This window comes from Cervus elaphus, chromosome 31, assembly GCF_910594005.1.
Source record: "Cervus elaphus chromosome 31, mCerEla1.1, whole genome shotgun sequence".
NCBI lineage: Eukaryota > Metazoa > Chordata > Mammalia > Artiodactyla > Cervidae > Cervus > Cervus elaphus.
This window is the reverse complement of record NC_057845.1, coordinates 35,802,834-35,821,845: the sequence shown is the minus strand read 5'-3', so window position 1 is coordinate 35,821,845 and position 19,012 is coordinate 35,802,834. Positions and strand designations below refer to the sequence as shown.

The 19,012-nt window shown below is 37.5% G+C and overlaps 2 protein-coding genes across 5 annotated transcripts in view; one reads left to right on the top strand and one right to left on the bottom strand.

The window, feature by feature from the left end:
• The window catches only part of ZNF654 (zinc finger protein 654), an 88,576-nt gene extending 77,680 nt beyond the window's left edge, over positions 1 to 10,896 (bottom strand). For both annotated transcript variants that reach the window (XM_043892836.1, XM_043892835.1), the window contains exon 1: positions 10,473 to 10,896. In XM_043892836.1, the coding sequence (XP_043748771.1) occupies positions 10,473 to 10,661 (189 nt within the window). In that variant the 5' untranslated portion in view covers positions 10,662 to 10,896. The remainder of the gene's footprint in view (positions 1 to 10,472) is intronic.
• Positions 10,897 to 10,979: 83 nt separating this feature from the next.
• CGGBP1 (CGG triplet repeat binding protein 1) lies at positions 10,980 to 17,954 on the top strand. 3 transcript variants are annotated; one of them, XM_043892842.1, is made up of 3 exons: positions 10,980 to 11,174; positions 11,762 to 11,966; positions 13,870 to 17,954. In XM_043892842.1, the coding sequence occupies exon 3, from the start codon at positions 13,889 to 13,891 to the stop codon at positions 14,390 to 14,392; it is 504 nt and encodes a 167-aa protein (XP_043748777.1). In that variant the 5' UTR covers positions 10,980 to 11,174; positions 11,762 to 11,966; positions 13,870 to 13,888; the 3' UTR covers positions 14,393 to 17,954. The 3 variants fall into 3 exon arrangements, with proteins under 3 accessions (XP_043748777.1, XP_043748778.1, XP_043748779.1); XM_043892843.1 differs by having other exon boundaries at positions 10,988 to 11,174; positions 11,762 to 11,933; XM_043892844.1 differs by lacking the exon at positions 10,980 to 11,174 and adding an exon at positions 11,369 to 11,610.
• Positions 17,955 to 19,012: the final 1,058 nt, after the last annotated feature.

Below are 19,012 nucleotides of genomic sequence, written 5' to 3'. Positions count from 1 at the left end.
CTTTATATCCAAATTTATATTTCTCAGAAATTAATGTTGTAAGTCAAAAAGTACAAATTATTTTTAATGTTTCTAATCTATTTTGATGAATTATGGTTCAGAAAGGTTGTGGTAATTTCTGTTCCCATCATTTGAACATGAGATATCCATTTCACCACACCCTCATGAGCATGGAATACAAATCTTAAACTTTACTGATGAGTTCTATAACCTGAGAGATCTTTGGCAAGAGTTTCCAAAACATGGCAAAGGATAGATAATAAAGTCTAAAAATGCACATCCACTTCTCTGCGTTAGTAAAATTTCAAGATATTCAAGGTTAATCTAAATAATATGGAGAGACAAACTTTAAAATTTTCTTTAGTCATTAAGAGAAACATCTGAAATATATTCCATAACCCTCCAACCTTCAAAATACTAGGTAATAACATGAAGTAACTGGTTTGTAATCATCGTAACTCCTGCATTCTAAAAATGACCACTGAACTGAGCCACTGCTTCAGAGAGAAGCAATAAAATAAAAAGTTTGAAAATCACTTATTAGAGAGAACTTCTGATAGCTTAAGTGTAATTTTTTTTCTCTCTTTCGCATTCATGAACATCTTTAGTTTCTGCTGCCTTGAGTATTTTTAAATCACTACTTCCACTAAATAATTGCTTAAGTATAGTATATACCGATATATATGCACAGATACTATAATAAATACTGAATGCTTATTCCTGGATATAATATATGTGTATACTGGAATGGTTAAGTATACAGGCTCTTGACAGATTGGCCAGGATTCCAATCTGACTTAGGCCATTTAATCTCTCTTAGCCTTAAATTTTCTAAACTGTAAAATGAGAATAATGGCACGTACCACGTAGAATAGTGAATTAAATGAGACAGAAGAGGTAAAACACTCATCACAGTATCTGACATACAGAAAACACTGAAAATATCACTTATATTCATAAACTCCAATAAAATAAGTAAATCTTTCAGATAACTAAAACTATAACACACACATAGCAAATCATTGACCAGTGATTAGTGAATATTTAGAACGTTTTAACTTCAGGGTAACTAAAACAGATATGGGTTAATTTTAGTTAACTCCAGTTATAGAACTATGTACTAGTAAATTGTGTACATGTTTTATCAGAGTATCAAATACACACATACAAAACAATGTTGTGTACCCATCTATTAATATCTACTGATATAACTACTTCTCTAACTTCTTTCTCTTTTCACTTCTCTGTTTTACCATAAATGTAGCCAGAAAAGGAAAATGTTCCCTTCTCTCTCAAAGTTAATTAACTAATCAATTATAGTGTATCACTCTGCTGCTGCTAAATCACTTCAATCATGTCCAGACTGTGCAACCCCACAGACGGCAGCCTACGAGGCTCTCCCGTCCCTGGGATTCTCCAGGCAAGAATACTGGAGTGGTTGCCATTTCCTTCCCCAATAGTGTATCACTCAACACTGAATAAATATAGCTAATCAAGTTCTCCATGCCTTTACCTACCCAGACAAGCCCTGAGGAACAAAAGTAAAGACTAGTGGTCACTGTTCTCAAAATCAGCAAACTCAAATGGTTCTGCAGGTCAATTAAATCTATCTCTTTAAGAAGCTACCATTTTAGACCTCTGTTCACTTTAAATCTCTAACCACCCCCATATACTCTCAAGAGATGAAGCTTCCACCTACCCCAAAGCTCCTATACAAAACACCTCTTCCATTTGTGCTTTGAATCTTGTCATCCTTTCCCTTTTTAGGATCTTATTTTACAGATTATCTCTTCTTTCATTATTTCTTCCTTTCAAATGAATCATTCTCATCAAATGTTAAACAAAATAAATTCTCAACTATTTTAGGAAAAATAAAAAAAACTTTACTTTCAACCCACAACTTCTCCAGTTTCCACCCGTATCTTCCCATCTCCTTTATAAATTATCTATATTACATCTTTGCTTCCCACTCCTCAAACTACTCCAGTCTGACTCCTGCTCCCACCATTACATGAAAACAGAGCTTTGCTTAAAGTCACCAGAGATGATCTTGTCAATTCAACAGTTGGACCTCAACAGTTTTTGATGCCAAGTACCATTCACTTCATCTTAATTCTCATCTTCTGTGACACCAGAGTTACCTGGTTTCCTCCAAGCTCTTTAATCTTTCTCTGACTTCGTATCAAGTCTCAATATTTCTATTAGGCCATTTAACTGTGGAGTTTCTTCACTTCTAAGTCCTTTTCTCTGTATTATCTCTTTATGTGAGTTCATTCATATGCATGGCTTCAAATACCATCCACACAACTATGACTGACCAGACCTCACTTCTGAGCTCTGGATTATGTAAACCCAATCATCTTTAAGATCTCTCCTTGGAGACACCTTAAATTCAACATGTTCGAACTAAAGCAAAGAATTTCAGTCAAGGTCAACTTGCCCAAGAATGCCTGCCTGCATTTTATATATACTTTTTCTTCATAGACCTTATCAAATTTATAGCTATACACAAAAACAGGGACAGTGACTGTTTGATTATCACTATATGACCAATGCCTTATGTAGTCATTCATCAGGATTTCGGAGACTGGTTCCAGGACCATTCCCACAACCTCTGCCCTGCCCACAGATACCAAATCTGCATTTAAAATAGTACAGTATTTGTACATTAACCTATACATATTCTCTCGAATACTTTAAATCATCTGTGGATTACTTAAATACCTAATACAATGTAAATGCTATGTAAATAGTTGCCAGTGTGCAGCAAATTCAAGTTTTGCCTTTTGGAACTTTCTGGAATTTTCCCCCCAATATTTTTTCATCTCTGGTTGGCTGAACTCGGGGCTGTAGAGCTGTGGATATGGAGGCCCAATTTTATAAACAAGCATCAACCCTAACATCAATCACTTTTTTTCCTACTGTTTAAACACAAACCCTTTCAACTGTTTCTCACATTCACCACTGCTTTGGGGAACTGAACGTATCAAGTGGTTGGTGTAAGAGCGTCAATACACTGAACTTTAGGGTCTTATGTCACACATTATACAGACTGACCTCCTCTCAAACTTAGCTGCCACCAAGTGTTCCACCAGAGTGCTAAACAGGCGATGCTGACTGGGTCTCATCCCAGAGAGCTGACCTATTACTGAACAAAGTGTATCACCGAAATGATGAACCAACCTGTCAGAGATAAGCTAAAAAATAAAGGTGATACGTATTACATGGAAGCTGAAGACTACCTTGTATTAGATTCATTTGAAATTACAAACTTTAAAAATACTTCCAAATCAGACTAGGTATTGTAAAAATGTAACTAGAGTTAGTATTTTAATAAATTATATTAGATTTCAAATGGCCCCACATCCTTTTCATTACTTATTAATATACACTTTATACACTTTATATTAATAAAGTGTATATTAATAAAAATAATAAAACAACAACTACTTTTGGCTGCAAGGAATATGGGATCTTAGTTCCCTGACCAGGGATTGACCCCATGCCCCCTGCAGTGGAAGCATAGAGTCTTAATCACTGGACTGCTAGGGAAGTCCCAATATACATTTTAAATAGCATATTAATTGACCATATTTTACTGATCATGTTTTATTTTTCAAATACCTCACCATATACACCTTTTACCACATCTTTCTTTAAAATTTTCTTTTTTGCTTTTATTTGTAATTGCTAAGGTATAGTTTAGCAAATGTTGGCAAGAAAATAAAGATCAGTGCCAACAATAATAGTACAATTGGTGCCTTAATGTCTGTTTGGCAGAACTATAAAATAATGGTATCACTCAAAGTTTTAAAGCAATGACTTCATTTAAAAATATTTTCTTCTACCATTTTATCTACAAAAACTGAAATAAATTTCTTTAAGCCAATGTCATGGGTGATTATTAGAAAGCAGTAATGAATATATATTTTAATGCAACACTATATATAAAGAAGTTATTTAAGTTTAGGCTGTCATTGGTTAACCTAAAATTATAAACCAATTCATTTTTAAAAAAGCATTTCACATATTTCTGAGAAACAAAGGAGTTCAAATTTTATCATGCTCAAAATATTCTTGCATTTATTCACAGAAAATAAGCAATCTGTGAAATAGGGAGAAAAAAACAAAATGTATTTTTTATATTTTATTTTTCCTCTGATTATAAAGATAGTAGATTTAATGAAGAAAATACAAAAAAAAAATTTGTCTATAAACATATCACTAATAAATTATCCACTGCTTACAATTTGATTTTTTTTTTTTTTTGGTCTTTTTATTTACAAAAGTGACGTCACCTGCCGTCAGTGTCTTTCTCTGCTGTTATAATACCACTAACAATTTCCCATGTGAGTAAATATCCCTTAAATAATGACTCTTAGGGGCTTCCCAGGTGGCTCAGTGGTAAAGAATCAGCCTGCCAAGGCAGGACACATGGGTTTGACCCCTGGGTCAGGAAGAACCCCTGGAGAAGACAATCGCAACCCACTCCCGTATCCTTGCCTAGGAAATCACATGGACAGAGCAGCCTGGCAGGGCTATATTCTATGGGATCACAAGAGTTTAAACAACAACACATAACTGTTAGGAGAAAGGGTTCCATTAAATGTAACATTTTCCTAACTTTTGTTTTTAGCTAATTTTTAATAATTTGCTATTACAAATAATGTCATTATGAACAATTAGTAGTATTCAATGCTGAAAGTCAACCTTTCATAATTGAAAGAATCGAAAGTCAACCTGAAAGTCAAACAAAAAAAGCATGCTGCTAAGTTGCTTCAGTCGTGTCCAACCCTATGGACCACAGCCCGCCAAACTCCTCTGTCCATGGGATTCTCTAGGCAAGAATACTGGAGTGGCATTTCCTTCTCCAGGGGGGAAAAAAACCATGAACAATAGCAAAGCATTTAGCTTCCTAAATACAGCCAACAAGGTCTAGGATTCACTTTGTTTTGTTTTTCCTTATTATAATAATTATAATAAATAAATAACATGGAGGTAAACATCATACTTGCTAAAAGAATTGCAAGTGATTACTTCTGGGAAATATGCGGGGAAGGAACGGGACAAGAGTATGACCACTATTTTTTATTATAATTTATGGCAAAATAGGAAAAAGAAAAATAAAAACACAAACAAAAAGTTGCCTCTACAATATCCATTCTTATTTTCTTCCTTCCTTATTAATAGAATCATGTGAAAGTGAAAGTTGCTCAGTCATGTCAGACTCTTTGGGACCCCATGGACTGGAGTGGGTAGCCTTTCCCTTCTCCAGGGGATCTTCCCAACCCAGGGATCGAACCCAGGTCTCCCACACTGCAGGCGGATACTTTACCAGCTGATCCACAAGGGAATCACAGACACGTGTTTATCTGGGAGAAAAATACAAAAATATATCCTAACGTTCTTTTCAGATGAGACTAGCTAACAAGATGGAAATCAAAGCTACTGAGTAGAATTTACAGTAAGATGTTTTTGGCATACCTCAGAGACACCCCATTCCTGCTACATGGACCTGAGATTTGATGTTTGCAACTTCAGCAACTATTTTGGATCATGAGGCAAACTTGAGATAGAAGATAAAGATGACTAATAAGAAAGAACAAATGATGATAAAGCTACCATATCATTCCTACTGACCATTCAAGACTTTTCATATGAGAAATAAATATGTACTCATTTAAACTATTTAAGTCAAGTCTCTTCTAGCAGCAAAATGCAGTTCCTCATATTTAAGTCTTATATGTACTTATTAATAAACAAAGCACATACAAAAACATAAATCAAAAAATAATTCCAGGAATAGTAAAAATGTATTATTATACTCTTAAGTAACTGCTCAAGAAACTATATTATGTGAACTTTATACCAAGACTCAGAGATAAGGGTTGTATTTTCCTAAAACAATTACATTTTAATTTAGAGAGGCATGAGCATGCATTTTGTAAAACTATGGAGTGAACTTTCTGTTAGACTGTTTATCTGTTTAAAGTGCCTGCTACACGCTGTGCCGTGCTCCGTCGCTCAGGCGTGTGGGGCTCTTTGCGACCAGTGGACTGCAGCCCGCCAGGCTCCTCTGTCCCTGGGATTCTCCAGGCAAGAATATTGGAGTGTGTTGCCATGCTCTCCTCCAGGGGATCTTCCCACCCCAGGGATAGAACCCAGGCCTCCCGCATTGCAAGCAGATTCTTTACCATCTGAGCCACCAGGGAAGCCCAAGAATACTGGAGTGGGTAGCCTATCCCTTCTCCAAGGGAACTTTCCAACCCAGGAATCAAACCGGGGTCTCCTGCATTGCAGGCAGATTCTTTACCAGCTGAGCTACCAGGGAAGTCCTTCTTGCGACCCAGGATGCACACTAGCTGCTTAAAATTATTTGATGAGATGATTAAATCCTTTCTTTCAAAACAGAGTATCCACTAAGAGTTCCAAAGTGAGGTTATAGCAGGAGGGTTTCTCAACTTTGGCACCAGATAGTTCTATCGATAATTCTATTGACCACTATGAACCAGATAATTCTTTGCTGTTAGGGCTGCCCAGCACACTGCAGGATGCTCAAAATCTCTGGCCTCTGCGCACTAGATGCCAGTAGCAAGCCCCCAAGTAAGACAATCACAAATATCTCCAGACGTTGCCCGATGTCTGCTACAAGAAATAAAATCTGAAAAACAATATAGTTATTTTTGCAAATCAGTTAGTGTTTCATTAGGAGCATTTGGGTTTTCTAGTTAATTAACAATTTAGAATTGTAATATTTCTAAATTCTCTCTCAAGTTTACTGCAGGATACAAACTTTAAGTGACCTACAGATTAGATTATCTCTCATGTTCCTCTTAAACCTTCAGAGGATTTCACATGTGAGAAATATTAATAGCCTGTATCTATTTAAGCCTATCTATGTGCTAGGTATAGTACTGAGAACCTCATGTTCATTCTCTCATTTTATACTTATGACATCCTCATGGGATGACTATTTAACCCCACTATAATAAGAAATGGTTTTAAAGTCTATTTTAATAAACATATCGAAGTGCTTTCAGAAATACTTACATATCATTCACTATATCCATTCTGGCACTGAACTAAGAAGGGTATCTTTAACTAGCTTAATTTATAATTTGTGATAAAAGATTTCAATGTATCTAGCAACAAAATTAAGTTGAATTACCACAACCTTCAGGTATCAGGGAAATAAATGTTCACAGCCCCTAAGAAATCAGAGATAGTTAACTGTTACTTGGAATATTTTTTATACTGTGGCATAATGAAAGAGTACTTTTAAAATTTTCCATCCATTATTCTGAGTTCTTCAGTAAGTTTTTCGTCTCTCTTGTACAACTTGACCAAGAAAAATAAAAGTCACTTTATAATTATTTGAGGATTCATTTGTAATTTCAATCTATAGTTCACAAGACATCGAAGGCTGGGTCCAAAAATCCCAGCTTATTCACCTGACAGACTAACTTGCTCAGGCCTCAATTTCAACAATGTAACTTGCATAACAAGACCTATCTGAAGGCCTTAAGAGTTAGTAGGCCCTCAATAAAAACTACATTTCTCTTCCTTTCATCCTCAAATTAACTATCAGCTAAGGGCCAATTCTATTTAAGCATTTGTTGGGCCTGTACTAATAAAAGCCAATGGAGGATATGATGGGGCAGTCAGTCAAACATTATTCAATGTAACTGGAAATGAACATTTTCAGTCTCCCAAATCCATCATCTCAAAAATCAGCTATAGGCTAAGGGATTATCCCCTTAGTTTAAGATTTATAATTACTAGTATTATTTCTCAAATAGAAAACTTTATCATCAAATGCATTGAGTGCATGCATAATTTTTCACTTATATTATCTACAGTCTTCTGTTGTACTTTTCCCTGTGGTAAAAGACACAGAACCATTCTTGAAAAGAAGTGTTCCTTCCTCTCCCTTCACCCACACAACTAACTGCCAAGAAATTTTGATTCATATTTCTCTCTAAAAGGAGGAAGAAAAAATTGGAGCCTTTCTTCTCAACTTTACAAGGCTGTGTGTATAATTCATATATTGAGTTAACTGTCACCAACTCAAGTACGTGTTATCCATTTTATGGATTACTCACAACTAGTAATTTATTAATGAAGGCAAGTTACCCTGAGCGAGTATTAGGAAACCAAATATTTAAAAAGAAACAATCTTTAGGAATTAGATTGTATAATCCACTGCTTCCCTTACTGGCAAATAAAGCATAATTATTATACTAGAATACTATTAATCAGTCGGTAAAATTCAACTTAATTCAGGTAATCTTTTATTCCATCTTAAAGTTTTAACACAAAAAAAACACTTCACAAAGCTCACCTGCAAGGTGGAACCAGGATAGGAACCCTAAGAAGAGATCTTTTGGTAATGTAGAGTACTATAAAGTATGAGATTTCAGGTAAAAGTTGGTAACATGAAAGTATGTCAGTATAACAGTCATAATTTAGCAATATAAAGGTTACTAAGCTCTTCCTATTTACTTTTATTTCCTTGGATATTTTAGGAGGTAGTGGAGTTTTATAAAATAGTCAACTTCTTTTGTTCTTAAAATAATTTACTGTCACTATTCGGACACTGTATTTCACAAGCTAAATTTATTAATTTGTTCTTGAAGTTGGTTTCAAGAAATAGAAGGAAAGTAATTAAAAGTTCTCCAAAAATGTTCTGGCCCTCAAACTAAGTTTTGCATTCTACAGCAAATAGATTTACAAAGCTAAATGTAACCAAAGCCAAGATGCTCATTACTGATATAATAAAGCAAAATATAGATAAAGATAGACTTTCTGTCTGTGACTCTATTAAAAAGATCAATTGTAACATAATTTTACGTAAGTTTAAAACTCCTACAGGTAAATAATCTACTGAAAACATGGTTTCTACATGTAAAACAGAAGACAAGCTCTATAAAGACACAATCTCTAAATTCTGAATGCCAATACCAAAAAAAAAATTTTTTTTTAAGAAAGTTACTAAACAGAGAGCAATGCCAAAGGAAACTCACATATCCTGTATAACAAGACAATTTCCACCATCAAACAAACTTACCTATTTTGGAGAAGAGGGGGATGAAATCTCCCTGAAAATGTCAACCCCACCCTTTTTTCCAAGCAATCTCTCAATGCTTGGAAAGACATAAAATCAAATTTCAGCAAACATGATGCTCATTTCTGTTTAGCTTTATTTCTTACTTGCTACCAGAATGAAATTAATAGCTAACTTTAATATGTAAAGGATCCAAACAGTTTGGATCCTTTACATATTCACTCGTTTAATTACTATCCGGATTTGATGGTAAAGAAACTAAGGCACAAAGAGGTTAAGTAATCTGTTTAAGATAACACAGCTAGGAGTAGTGGAACCAAGATTTGAATCCTATACATCCAAGATAATAAACAAAGGAATGAGATGGAAAAGGATTAATTAAATTTTTCCCAAGAGTTTGCAAAATAATAGCGCTATGAAAGAGAACAAAATGTTAAACTACAAGTATACGCAGATGTAAATGTATAGATTACATAAATTTTATCCCTGCACAAATATGGTACTTTAATATTTGATTATGCTTAAACGTTCTAAATACATCAAATCGTTGTGGCTGTCGACCAAGTAAGTAATTTACTGTCATTGTTTAGACACTGTTTTGTTGTCTTTTTTTTTTTTTACAGGCTAAATAAAATACACTATAATTTAAAGGAACGGCGGGGGGGGGGTGGTGATGTAACCAGAGCAATACTTTCAGGAAAGCTACTTTCTCTATTAGCAGTTTATCAGAAAAGAGCTTGTGTGTATCGGGGAAAGGGGGTAAGAAAAGGAAAGATGACAATCCCATGGCCTTAACCCCACCTCCCAAAAAAGTAACTAAATCACTGTGGGTCAGCGCCTAAGCCAACTGGAGAACTGGCCCAGCGGGATCTCGTGAGGGGATGACAGGAGACCCTAGCAGAGGGGGAGGGGTGGCGATGACAGGAGAGGGGGCGGTAGAGAGATGGCACGCCTCCCATATCCGAAAAAGGGGAGAATACGGGGGGCAAGGGGCGGAGAAGGGAAGGCAAGATATGTTGCCAGAGACTCCGAATGAGGTGACAAGAAATAGGATAGGAAACACAAGAGAGGCGGGACCCTCGGGCAGAAAGGGGTCTATCCGGGGCAGGGGAGGCATGTCAGTACAGAGCTTTCCTGCCAGCTGACCCTCCGGTCCAGCCCCTCCACCCCGGACAAACTCTCACTTTCTCCGCAACCCTAAACCTGCGCGGGTCATCCCGAACCCGCTCCCCGCCCCCCACCCCAAGCCGGATAGGTGGAGGGGGGGAGTTTCATCCTCACGCTCCTCGCTGCGCCGGTTGGCGCGAGCGCCGGACACAGCCCAGACTCGGGGACGAGAAGAACAGGGGAGGCAGGGAGGCCCAGGACCGGCTGACAAGTCCGGGCGGGCGGCCGACGGGCGCCTCACCTGACAGAAGCGTCGGCAGTAATCCCGACTGCTGATCCCGACGCCGCCACCACCGCAGCTGCCGCCGCCAGCGCCGCCTCTGCCGTCGCCCGCAGCTCTAAGCCCGGCTGGGCCTGGCGGGGACTCTACAATGGCCACGAGCTCTTCTCCGAGGCGTTCGGCCTCCTGGTCGCTCTCTTCCTCCGCCATGAGGCTCTCGCCGCCCAGCGCGTACCAACCCCTGCGCCGCCGCCGCTGTAGCTGCCTCAGCTAACCTCCTCCTCCTCCTCTAGTTCCCTCCCCCTTCTCTCCTCCCCAGCCGGACAGGGGGCTCTCGGCTGGCTCTACTTCCGGCTCCGCCCACCCACGCCCCCAGTTTTCATTGGAGAACGCTAGCCGCCAATCATGCACATGTCCGCCCTTCCACCACTATTGGTCAAATTTGCCGTCTGTTTGATAGACTTGCAGTCCGTTGGTCAATGTTGCTCGGCGGTTGCTGGGGCCCGCCTACGAGCTCTGCCACTGGCGGCGCAGGAGGACGGGGCGCGGCGGGGGACACGGCGGCCGCCGCGGGGCTCGATCGGGCAACAGCGGCGGCGACGGCGGCGGTGGCGGCGGCGACTGGTCCTCCTCCCTCACCCTATTGCTCCTCCTATTCTTCCTCCTCTTTTCCTTTCCGGCCGTGTATCGTCCACTTCCCCTAGCGACGGCCCAGATCCTACGGTACCGAGGAGCTAGGGAGGCCGAGGGTGGGCCCGGCCGTTGGTGCGGGCTTTGGGCCCGGGGCCTTCCGTCCCGAGCGGGAGCCGGGGGGCGGGGCCGGGGCGCCGTTGTCGGCGGGAGGAAGAGGGAGGGGACGGGAAGCCTGACAGCGGCCGCCTCCGCCAGGCGCCTGCCGCCTCCTCCCTTGAGACTGCCGCCAACTCGGCTGTCGAGTTCCCGGGCCCGCGGCCGGCAGCTGGGACTCGGCCCTGCCCAGCTAGCGGGCAGGGGCGGTGAGACGCCGGCGTGCTGGGCTCCGCGCGGGAGGAGGGAGTCTAGACGCCAGGAGCGTCGCGAGCCCCGCCTTTCCCTCCTCCCGGTCCCTGGGGCTGGGGCGCGCGAGGAGGCTCAGATCGGGGCGGACGACTGAGGAGGGACTGGGCTGAGGAGAGCTGGGGTAAACGTTGGGATCCGGATTTATGGACTTAACTAGGGTGATTTTAAACACACCTGCGTGGTGGCTGTCGTGCACGTTCTTCGTTTTTTTTCATCCACCCTTCTTCCCCCTCCTCCATTTTTTCTTTCCGTTTGTTTTTCGTGTTTTTCAGTAAAGGCATGACTTCCCAGCACCTCAGGGAAAATAGGGTGCAAGCCCAGAAACTGTTTCCCCATCACCACTTGTTGAAAAACTGATTTGAAGGCATATCCGGGTTTGAACAAACGGAAAGGGCCAGGATTTAATGCGTCTTTGGTTTTGCGCTGGAGACCCTTCACTGCTAGGTATCAAGACGAAAAAAACTGGAAACTTATCCGGTAAACATTTAAACTTGAAAACTTATGATGAGTTTTATTTTTATCCAGTAAATGATTTGCTTGTTTTCTTTTGTTGGCCAATTACTGCCCTTAACTTTTTAACTTCCTCGTTTAAAATATCTATACTTCTATGGAAAACACTTTTGTTCTTCGGTTCTGTAAACTCGAGCAACCTCTACTGGGTAGATACTTGCCTCTGCAGTAACACAAATATACTAGAAAACTTACAAAATTTTGTAATGAATAGGCCTTTCATATTAACACAAGTGAATGCGTGTTTTATGCTTTGGAGAATAACGAACATGTTAATTGTTTACAGTTTGAAATCCAAAGATAGAAGACTTTAAACATAGAATGATTTAATCATTACTAGGCACAAATATGTAATGTTTTTCATAAAGAGCTTGGAACCATTCATTATAATTGGGACTGACTTGGTATCCAAGATTCTACGACACATACCATAAAGTACAAATATGTGTAATGGTAATTCACTGTTAAGTACGCAGGAATTGTCTTCTGCAATTGAAAACCTATAGCCTAAATAATATTTGACACATGAGAGCCTTGGGTTAACAGATTTTTATTGGAAAAAAAAAGAACAGAATTAAACCTATTAAAGCCTAAACCTTCCAAGAATACTGTGAAATGTTGAGTTCTCTGAGGTTATGGCCACAGGTGGCTAATACATAAATTCTTTTGAGAGAGATTTCATGTTAACCAGTTGTGAATTCTGTAGCATAGATTAATGGAATACTCCAATGTTTTTGATTATGCTTATAAAGCATAGTTCTTCAGAACACACCTGGGAATTTTTCTCTAGTGTATTTAAATGGAACAGAATTCCATCCTGAAATCTATCAAATTCACTTCAGTTTCTTTTATCTGGACTAATGTAAGAGTTTAATCCAACAAATGGTTATCATTTACAACCTTTGTTATCTCAAGTTTTCAGTGCCCGTAACCTTATGATTTTGGCAATGATCAGAAAAATCTGTTGTTGGGATAAATTGAGAAATTATTGTTTCTGAGTTAAATATTTGTGAAAATAATCACTTATTATCCCATATCAAATAAATTGTGATTGAGCATCCATCATGTACTAGATAACTGTATTAAGTTCTTAGTTTTGGTCTAACTTAATAGTTAATAAATGAAATAAATATTCGCAAATGTAAACATTATTCTTCAATGTAAACAAAAGTGTTAGAAAAGCTACTTTGCATAGCTTGACTATCATCACCTTTTGGAACGGTGTCTTAGTAGAGGTGTAAATACATTAAATTAAAATGACTAATTTGAGCTCTATATTTTGACTGTAAAATTTAATGTGATTGTTGCTGCTTTTAATCACATTTGGCCTGTGTCCTTTCTTGACTTTTACTCTCTTTATTCTCAGAACAACTTTAGAAGTTATATTCATCTCCATATAGAATTATACCAGCTTAATGGCTCACCTGTTTGAATAAATTTTGTACATAATTCCTTGAAGTTGTTTTCGTAAAATCTGTCGTCCCAGAATTGTGACAGGAACAAAGTTCTTTTAAAATTGTACATCTAAATTAGATGAGATTCATACAATTGATACTATTAATGTAGACCTGTAGTTAGATTTTTCTAAAGGATAGTGACATCTATGATAGTTGGAGTTCTTTTTTAATTGTTCAAATTTAATTTCTTCAAAAGCAAGGAATGAACTTACTTGGTACTAGTAACTTGCTCTGGTTTTCCCTTCCCTTAACATATTTCAGGTAAGTTAAGACTTACTAGATAAGTCTATTAATAATAATTTGAATTAAATTTTCTGAAGCCTTTAATCTCAAAATGTTTATACCTGCCTTTTATTTTTGCTTTCTGCATGAAGTGTTATAACACTTATCTTTTGTTTCTCTTGTCTTGAAAGAACCCAATTCAAAGTCAGAATGGAACGATTTGTAGTAACAGCACCACCTGCTCGAAACCGTTCTAAGACTGCTTTGTATGTGACTCCCCTGGATCGAGTCACTGAGTTTGGAGGTGAGCTGCACGAAGATGGAGGAAAACTCTTCTGCACTTCTTGCAATGTGGTTCTGAATCATGTTCGCAAGTCTGCCATTAGTGACCACCTCAAGTCAAAGACTCACACCAAGAGGAAGGCAGAATTTGAAGAGCAGAATGTGAGAAAGAAGCAGAGGCCTCTAACTGCATCGCTTCAGTGCAACAGTACTGCGCAGACAGAGAAAGTCAGTGTTATCCAGGACTTTGTGAAAATGTGCCTGGAAGCCAATATCCCACTTGAGAAGGCTGATCACCCAGCAGTCCGTGCTTTCCTGTCTCGCCATGTGAAGAATGGAGGCTCCATACCCAAGTCAGACCAGCTGAGGAGAGCATACCTGCCTGATGGATACGAGAATGAGAATCAGCTCCTTAACTCACAAGATTGTTGACAAGGAGGTTACCACCATTGTGATCAAGATAAATAATGTGGAGTATTAAAAGTTATGTGTTGATTGTGTGGTTCATTTTTATATTTATTTCATTTTAAATCATGTGATGCAGAATAGTTTTGCAATGTATATACAGTTGCAGGCAAAAAATTTAAAAAAAAAAAACAACAAAAAAAAAACTCACTGCAAAATGTATTGTTAATTTTAGTCACCAATGGTGTAAAGCAAAACTTAGGGTTTAGAGTGTGCTAGGATACCTGAAACCTGATGGTTATCTTTAAAATTGATGGTTTTTCTCCTGAAATGTTTGTGCATGGAAGAACTGCCCTGCTTTTTTACCCTGTTGCCATGTATAATTATTCCTTGTGAGATTACTTAATTACTTGGATTGACGACTAGCCTAGGAAATTGAAGCTGCTGCCAGGCAATACCACTCACAGTAACTTAAATTATTTCCCTGATTTAGAGGATCCTCAAAAAAGAAGGGAGGGTGGGAAACTATTCTTATATCTTCAGATTCCTAGCAGAAAAAGACTGTTTATTGCAGACTATGCTTTACTTGTAAATGATGTAGTTACCTTAACTATCCTTCAGTTCCTCACTGTCTTTTTTCCCTTTTTTTTTTTAAAGGCTTCTTGTTGTATTTAGTAGCAGCTTCAAGTGACCAAAAGACTGAAATCTTCATGTCAGTGCCAAAAGCCACGGGGAATTTTGCAGTGATACGATTTTAGTCTCTTAACTATAAACAGACTTTTGAACCATAGCTTTTATTTCAAGTGTCATCCTGAATTTGCAAACTTCTTTTTTTATGTCATGGTATTAAAAGACTTCAAGATTGGCATTTTAATTTAAACTAGACATTTTATGATTGAGTTTCCTGTTTTTACAGAGAATTAGCAATTACTTTTTGACTGACAAATCAGATAATGAGATTACTTTTTATGCATTAATTTTCCATATGATTTTATAAAAGTTTATTTAGATAAATAGACTAGAAATAAGTTTACTTACTTTCACTTTTATGTGCTTTGCCTCTGGTGGTACAAGGTTTTTAAACATAGATGATAAACCATTGTCTAGAAATACTGGCAAGGTTTTTTTTTGTAGTGGCGATCTGGCAGTATCCTGCATAACTGTTTGGGTGAGGAAATAAATCAGTTCTGTTAAAGGTCAACCATGTTCAGGAAATGAGCTCTATCTGAACTTCACTATCCTGTAAGGTTAATTAAAGTAGCTTAGCCCAGTTGTCTTTGTTGGATACCCTAAATATATTTTTTAAAAATTGAACAGCTGAAAACTTGGACTAGAGCTTTAAAAAAAAAAGTCTTAAATTCTTTGAAAACATTCAAGTTAAAAGTGTTTATAAAATATATTTCTATTACAAGCACTGATAATTGATGCCCTATGTGATGTAGAGGGAGTTATCCTTGAGATCATTTTACCACAAATCTTCATTTAAAAAAAGCCAAAGTGAGTAAGAAAAAGATTTATGTTTTTCAGAAACAGCTTTCTATATCTTTTTTGGTAGATTCAAGTTCCTAGTTTGGGTTGTCAAAGTGCCCATCTGATTTTAGATTTATGTGAGGTTTTTTGGTTGTTTTCATTTTTAAATAAGCCTGCCACCAAAAAAAAAAATCACTTGTCAAAATTTGAGCTACCAGGTCTTCTCATGTTCAGTTACATTAAAGGAGCACAATTAATGCCCAGAATAGTGCTCATTGATAAAGCACATACAAGAGGAGACCAGCAGCAAAACATAACCAAAATGTACTTTGTTTTTACTTCTAATAAAGGATTTGCAGGCAACCATGTTTGATTTGAATTATCTAAGATGGTACAAGATCTACAAAGCTAGGAAAATAATTGGGTTTTATAGCATTCTTTTCAGAATACAAAGATAAGGTTAGATAAACAATCATTCTAATTTTTTCAAGACTCATGAATCAGACAGCGCCCTATTTAGATACTAATTTGCACTAACAGCAAACACGTAGTGGCAGAAGAGCTTTGAGTAGTCCTCAGCAGTAAACTGGATGATGTTGCACTAGAAAAACACCAATAATTCACATTTGAGTATTTAGTAGTTAAAACTAATTTGATAATCGTTTAGGTCCCATATAGCTTGATGTATTTCTCCAGGCTCCTAACTTTTCGCACATACACTATATCTAGAGGCATAAACTGTCCTTCTGTTAGGATTATATCATGTCCTTAGAAGCATTTTCCATCCTGTTGCAGAGGTTTAATATGTTTCTTTACTGATTGTGAAATTTTTCGTTCCCTGAAACTGGTTAACTTTACTTCATAGTTAAATAGATAAGGCAGAATGATTGTATTAGCCTGCTCAAACTGGTACAAATCTGTGAAACCATGGTTGGCATACGTTGGATAATGAACAGAATATCTAAGAGGCATACGCTGCTGTGGCGTGTAGTGGACATGTGTACAGACGCTTTCAACCTTAACTATAGTGTTAGTGTGATGCTATACTATTGGAAAGAAATAGCACATTATTTTCTGCTTTATAAGTTGTATGCATAAACATAAGATTTGTTATGTTTCATTTATAAACTGCCTTCAACACATGCTTACCTGTTAAAAAATAGCGTTTTCTCAAAGTATGGTAGTATGTCTTCCAGAATTTCACTATATGCTTACAGTAAATAGTTCCTAACTTGTTGAAATGTTAAATTCCTTGTTGGTTTCTTTTGATTGTCCGGGGCATATAGCAAGCCTGAAAGACATTATAATCATTTCTTACAGGGTGAAAATTTAGAAAGGTTGCGTACTGGAGCCTAAATAGTTATTTTATTCATTATCATCTTTGAGTAAGACTTCTTTTATTTTAAACAAATGCTACTTCCAGTTAAGGCATTTGGCCCTATGAATTTTCAGGGACCAAAATACTTTAAAGTTCTGCATCTTAAAATTGTAACCAATTAAGTATCAGCTTGGGATTGTTCAGAAGTATTCATTGCTTAAAAACTCTTGTAAGTGACAGTTGGCAAGATCTTGAAGCAGAAAGTTCCACATTCAGATCTTTTGCCTGAAAGAATCTGTACGTAAATGTTAATAGAAAATACATTTAAAAAAAATGTAAGGTGGCCCAAAACAAAAGCCACAATTTGTCATTTGGTGCTTAGTCTTTGTAAGGGCTCTCTGTGGTTTGACTTGCCCCAGCTGCCTTTAAATGAGTACAGATCACTTTCAAACATGTTTATTAAATAGAAAATTCATTCTATAATTTAATTGAAAATCTTAGCCTAAAATAAGTTGTTTTGGCTTCTAGTCAGCCCTGATTAAAATGTGAATAGTGAAGTGACTATCCTAAGCCTGGTTTATCTCAATCCATACTACCATAGACTTTTGAGGTAAATACAGTTCTTACGTAGTGGTATTCTACTTGTATCCAGAATACTGTATTCATTAAAATTTTACTATGTTCATTTGTGTATTCCCTTGCTTATTTTTTTGCTCATGCATGTATACTTAGTATAAATTGTTGCTTTTAAAGTTTTGTCTCTGTGACTTTTAGAAATAAATTTCAAAAATTGTTTCAGAATTTTTTGAAAGCTTGTTTTGTGGGTTAATAGCATATATTTTGTAATTCCAACAGATAATAAAATTTTGAGTATAGATTTATTTTCCTACTAGTTACATCTGTTTGAAAGATTATCAGTCCTTACCCCTAGTGTCAAAGCATATATTCTGTCAAATCAAATCTACATCATAGCTACAGATAACCCCTTTCCCCTAAAATTATATAGGTAATATTTAAATACACTTAATCAGTACTTTTAATTGGAAACATACTCTAATTTTCTACCTTTAGAAATACTAATTATGGAAGACAAGGGCCTAATTTGCATCTCATAAGTTTTAGTGGGATTTTGAAAGATTTGCTATATCCTTATTCATCACTGGAGGAAAATGTATAGAAGTGGAAAGTGTCTTTTATTAGTTTTACATAGTTTTGAGGGCAAATAGTCCTTCTATTTACTGCTATTTGTAAAATATTAATGAATTTATATTTTTGGTGATTCCCTGGTGGCTCAGTCAGTAAAGAGTCTGCCTGCAATTCGGGAGACCTGGGTTTGACCCCTGGGTCGGGAAGATCACCTGGAGAAGGAAATGGCAATTCACTCTAGTATTCTTACCTGGAAAATCCCATGGACGGAGGAGCCTAACAGGCTATAGCCCATGGGGTTGCAAAGAGTTGGACACGACTGAGCGACTTCGACTTTTCAGTGAATTTATAAAGTAACTGACTTTTTTTTTCTGAAGTCCAACTGGTAGGTAGGGCCTTAAGAAATTTGTTTCCACTTTAGTATCTCCAAACCATCAGAGACTTATCATTTTTCCTAAAAAATCTCATCATAACCTTTATTAAATGTAAACCAATTGAATGTATGCTTTTGAGTTTCATAACAGTTCCCTTTTTTTCTGTGTAAATTGAGTTGTATTATGCACCTATAGTATGGTATCTCATGATGCAAAAATGTTCCTGGGATCAGACTAGCTAACCTAGCCCAGTGAAGATTAAAACTAGCAAGTAGAATAGGACTTGTGATGTATTTTATACGTATGGCATGACTTCCATCATGTTACTTGATTTCACTT

What these genes read in the sequence shown, in the direction of transcription:
- CGGBP1 (XM_043892842.1), top strand. Translation starts at nt 13,889, where the DNA reads ATGGAACGATTTGTAGTAACAGCACCACCTGCTCGAAACCGTTCTAAG.